The sequence below is a fragment of the Antrostomus carolinensis genome, unplaced genomic scaffold (genome assembly GCF_000700745.2).
Source record: "Antrostomus carolinensis isolate BGI_N321 unplaced genomic scaffold, ASM70074v2 scaffold8009, whole genome shotgun sequence".
NCBI classification, from domain to species: Eukaryota; Metazoa; Chordata; class Aves; order Caprimulgiformes; family Caprimulgidae; genus Antrostomus; species Antrostomus carolinensis.
In genome coordinates this window covers 73,278-78,527 of record NW_010337880.1, presented here as the reverse complement: position 1 = coordinate 78,527, position 5,250 = coordinate 73,278, and the positions used below count along the sequence as shown (strand labels likewise).

Genomic DNA, 5,250 nt, shown 5'->3' with positions numbered 1-5,250 from the left:
CTTTACAATTAAAGGAAATGGTGGATGTTAAGACAGTACTACTGAAAGTCTAAAAGAGTGTGTTTTAAACTGATTTTATCTCCTTTGGTCCCATGAAAATAAGACTAAAGATTATGACGCATCACCTATAAAAGAATAAAATTTAATTTAGAATGAGCTATTGAAAGCAAGGAGAAATACAGTGTGCAACATTTCCTATCATTCCTACTGAGACACTTCACAATTATTTACTTTTAAGTAAATAGCACTCTACTGTAATTCAAAGAAAAAAACAGAAGGTCAAATCTGTGAGTACCGTGATAAGACTTCTAAGTGAATGAGGAATGCTGTATTTGGACCATACTTCATATTGCTTTCTATCTGCTCTAATTGCATGCAACTGCAATCAACATGAACTTGAACAGTCATTTTCTTCTGCCTGGTATAACATTTATATTTTGTAAGTAGAGAATCCCAATGTAATTTTACTGGCATGATATAATAATGATAAAATGAGTGACTGATTAAATCATTAGACTTTTTTTTGTCAATTCCGAGTGGGTGATAACAACAATTAAATTATCTATTTTTGTTACTTACTAAGCTTTCATATACTGGGATACCAGGATTAAGTCAGTTTCATCATGGGCCATTCTCCTGTCTTTCAGGATTACATTAGCTCTCATTCATGTGATAATGTTCTACAACCAGTTTTCATAACTTTGAAAGAAAAAGGTACCAACCTGAATGCTGTGAGATACTCAACATCACCCATAGGAGGATCCAAGCCACCAGTCCAAGCAATATTTATATTATACCCTTCACCAGGGCCACTTCCAACCTGAAAAATAGGAATAAAATGCCAAAAGGAGTGAAAAGGAAGAAGAGGGAGGAGGAAAAGAGAGAGGGAAAGGAAAAAAAAAAAAAAGAAAGAAAAAATCTCAAGTGTGCTTTAGAAACAAACATCAAACAACTCGTCAGATCAGCCCAGCCTTGTTTGACAAGGACTGCTCTGGGTTATGCACTTGTTCTCCACTGGTCCCCTGCTCCCAGTGGACAATTTGGTAATCTGGTGTAATTTAAAGAACCAGAGAAGGACAAGAAAATTAGGGGTAATCATGAAACGCAATTACCTGAAAGATACAAATAAAAATGGGGCTCTAAAGAAATAAACCTAACCTCATTTGGGGCTCCACTGCCGGGGAAGAAGTTGCCTTCATCATAGCGATGGAGGGAAACATACAGGATGCTGGGGTCAGCATAAAAAGCCTGCTGTGTACCGTTGCCATGGTGAACATCCTAAAGGAGAAAGAAAACAGATGACAAACGTAATAATGTCCAACTCAGTGTAGAGAGTTGAGTTCTGCTTTCTTTTATCCCCTCTCTCTCTTTCTCTGTTTCTCTCCCTTTCCCTTGCCCTCCTTTTGTCTTTCCCTTTCCCCCTCCCTTCACCACCCCATACTTCCTGAACTTTCAGGCAAATTACTCTTTAATGCACTCATTTTTTAAACTGGCTTCTAAAAATCAGGAAACCATAGCGAGCGTGCCCTGGAGACTCCAGATGAGCAGTCATTGAGAAATCCCAGTCCTTTTGTACAATTAGATATTTATACACCGGCTCTTTGTACTCCTTGCCTCAGTGATGGAATCTAGCATCCTGTTTTATGGAGGAATTTTATGACTTATTAACTGCCAACAGTTCATAACCCCTCAGGCTTAATTAACTAGCCTCATTGGCCTCTGAAGAAAGACTAATGTTTAAACTGCAAACTAGTATTTTGCAGAAGGATCTATGGTTTACAGAGCTTTTTCACAATTCTTGACAGAACACTAAACATAAGTGTATTCATGGATTTGCCAAGTCCCACTATTGAGGTCAAAGGCTCTGTGACCAGCTGAGTAAATTGGCTTTCTTGAAACATTAAGTTCAGTTAGCAGTCCCTCAGCAGTTAGATCCACATCAAAAGAGATGCCAGATGCAGAAAGGACTTCATACTTCATTTTTGCAAAATCATGACGGCAACAGTTGAAGACATAGGAATATGATCTCATTAGCTATTAAATCATCTGGCAGATAGGATGCTGCCTTCCACAATCAAGGAGTGACCTTGGCCAGTTTCCATATTTCAAACATTATATAATGCCAGTGAAAAGAAATTCTGTCATTAAATAAAATACCAAAAAAAGAAATGCTGACAGTATATCTATACAACAAAGGCTGATGAGTGGACTTTTCCTCTTTTTTAGTTTTGTTTTCACAGGTCTACTATTTTAATATGTGGTTAGACATGCAAGAAATTTTACAAGTGAAAAAGGAAAATCCATATGCCTTTCAGTAAAAGATATATTATAATTATAGATATTCTTGATTCTCTTCCTTTAATTCATCTCTTTTGAAATTTCTGCTTTAAAGAGACAATTCAGAAGGAGGACAGACAAAGTACTCTGAATGTCAACACTGTCACCCAGACTGTATTTATTTTGCAAGCACTATGAGGTCTCAAACAAATTTAGTACCAGAGAAACAATGGTCACATTTTCCTCAGGATGCCTAGGCTCCAGGAAGGTTCAAGTTAGGTGTACATTGCCAATGGCACAGCAAGCACTGCCCGTTGCTCGTGCTCTTTGCCAGCTGATGCAGTCCATGACTTTCACCCACATTGTTCAGGACTCTCTATATTGATTGAATCTTACTTGTACTTTATTGTGCTTGACTTGGACCTCCTCTGGGATCTCTGTGGGGTAATATTATGATGGTTACTTTTATTTTCTCAGTTGAAAGTTCTTGAAACAACATGCGGATGAAGTTACAGCCCAACTGTGACTTAATGCCAAGGTTAAATGTAACACATGCTGGAAGTGCAAGGGAGCACACACCGGTGTGAGGGTGCACTGGTGCTGGAGATTTGAAAGCAGCCAGCATGGGTTTGGAAGGCTCTAACTGGCAAATACAGCAAAATCTGGCACTCAGACTAACCCTAGAATCCCATCCAATCTTCAATTGCAACAGAATTAATTGGTTTACTCCAAAACAGACACAGATCATACTAACATAGATGCAAGTATCTTGAAACGAGGATTGCAACAACAACCTGAGAAGCTATGTTGGCCATATCGATATATCTGCAGAGATTATGACTAAAAGCATAATAGGACTCTTTTTTGATGTTAATTAGTTTTTCTTTTCCATATATATCTGGGGCTTTAGATATATTCTTGCTATAACAGTTTTCAAATGAGAAGAAAAAATATTAAATGGGCAAGCAGATCTCTTTATTGATTATTCAAATCTCGAAGCTAGCTTTCTTGTCTAAACTTTGATTCCACCAAGGGTTACTCTGTTTTGAAGAGCAATAACTTCTCTGGCTAGACAAAGGAATGTGTTGTTTAAGACTGCGGATGTTACCATGTGGGAAATGTGTTCATATTCTGCCCTTAGTAGATCAAATGTATTCAGGGTATATAAGTCAGTTCAAAATGGAGATTTACTCAAATGGTGGTATGAGGAAAGAAAAGCTGACAGAGAGGTCTTTTATTTTAGTGTAGAAAAAAATGAAGGAAGGATTAAAAATTAAAAAGTTAAGAATTTATATATGAACACATGTAGCATTTATGAAGACTGTACTTAATTTGTAACTAGAGTACAGTTTAATGTGTGGGATTGAATATTACTTTTTAACATTTACATTGGAGTAAGATGTATAGCTGCCAATCAGCATGGGGTCCTGTTGTGCTAGTCAGTATAAAAATATAGCCTTAAAGGTTAATTTCGAGCCTAACATCTGTAATTCCATTATTTCCCTCAGATGCTCAAAACTCTTTGTTGGTGGACATGAAGACATCACTATTAACTTGTTCATTCATTCAGTTTGGATTGTGATTTATCCATAGTTTGCGTACATAAGAAATTTCCCATATGAATTTTTGTACATCATTGCACTGACCATGGAGCAGACTAGGGACTGGACTGCAACTGCTCCAGGACTGAAGTAATCTGTGTTAGCCATATATTTCTCCCTTTTCACCAGCTGAGTTATTTTAGCCAATGGGATAGAGTCAGAGAGATGTTGAGCATTCCCTGTCTACTTTCCTGAATAAGGATAGGCAGCTTCACAGGTAATAATTTGCACAGGTAATGATCTACACATTTTACCTTGCCTTGCAAAACTGAAGCTGAATTCCTAGGTGCTTATTGGCTGAGTAGGTCAAATGGAAGTGATTTCTTTTCCTGACAAGGTGAATGTAACACTTACAGTCAAAAAACATTCACAAAATTAAAACTTTGAATAGGATTTTCTTATTAAAAAACCCCCAAGAATAACATAAGAGTTTACTTTTGGCCAGCATTTAGAGCAGTAAAACTCAATGAACTGTAAGATTCAAGTCAGCAAACAGATATAGCATATAGTGCAAGTGAATTCTTCAATAATACTGGTTTCTTGCAGCTTATAATTATGTTCCTAAGTGATAGTAGGATACTCTGAGAAATACTTGAAAACCATTCTAAGAATATCTAACCTACCCATATACTCATTCTACCCCTCATTTTTCACTTGCCATTCCTTCTGCACTCCTCCTTTCTCTGCTTCTCTTCAACAACCAATACGCATGTTTAACTGAACAAAAGTGCTAGATGGTAAGGCCATGACTTCACAATAAGATTTAATTATGAGTGCAGATATGAACAAGATTTAGACTATTAAGCCCTGCACTTCAAAAACCCTTTAACATATTTTGTCTTTAAATCTTTTATCACCTGCAAAAAATAATTAAGTGCAGATGTAACAGGTTAGGTTTTGATGCCAGAGTTCATTTCCTGTCTATGCTTTGTCAGACACCCTATTACACCTCCTCATGAACTGTAGGAAAACAAAAATGGTGCTCATAAATCAGCATTCAACTTTCCTTGGGCTGTGCATTGGGCTGATCCTTTAAGTTCAAGGCAAAACTCCAATTCATTATTCATGAAAATAATACAGACAGCATGCCAAATGTCATCTGTATTTAAATAATCCATTTGTTAAACATATTAAGTATTGTGTAAGAATGCCTTCTATTAAAATACAAGACTAATCCAATGAAGTAGATTTTTAATCACATAGCTTTCCTTCAGGGAACTATCAAAAGCTGGCATACATGACTTGAAAACTTCTTCGAGGGAATGACCTGTTGATTTGTTTAATAATATTGAAGTTACACAACAAGTCAAATCATTGCTAGCTGGGGTAAGTAGTCAATTTGGTTACCAAAGCAACAACATTCTTTAAAGCA

General features: G+C 36.7%; 1 protein-coding gene across 1 annotated transcript in view; it reads right to left on the bottom strand.

Annotated features, from left to right (window-relative positions):
- Positions 1-722: 722 nt before the first annotated feature.
- The window catches only part of LOC104530657 (histone deacetylase 9-like), a gene marked incomplete at its 3' end in the record, with an annotated part of 52,038 nt that continues 47,510 nt past the window's right edge, over positions 723-5,250 (bottom strand). Inside the window, exons 9-10 of the mRNA XM_029086823.1 lie at positions 1,159-1,278; positions 723-820 (exon numbers count right to left, since the gene is read on the bottom strand). Of these exons, the coding sequence (XP_028942656.1) occupies positions 723-820; positions 1,159-1,278 (218 nt within the window). The remainder of the gene's footprint in view (positions 821-1,158; positions 1,279-5,250) is intronic.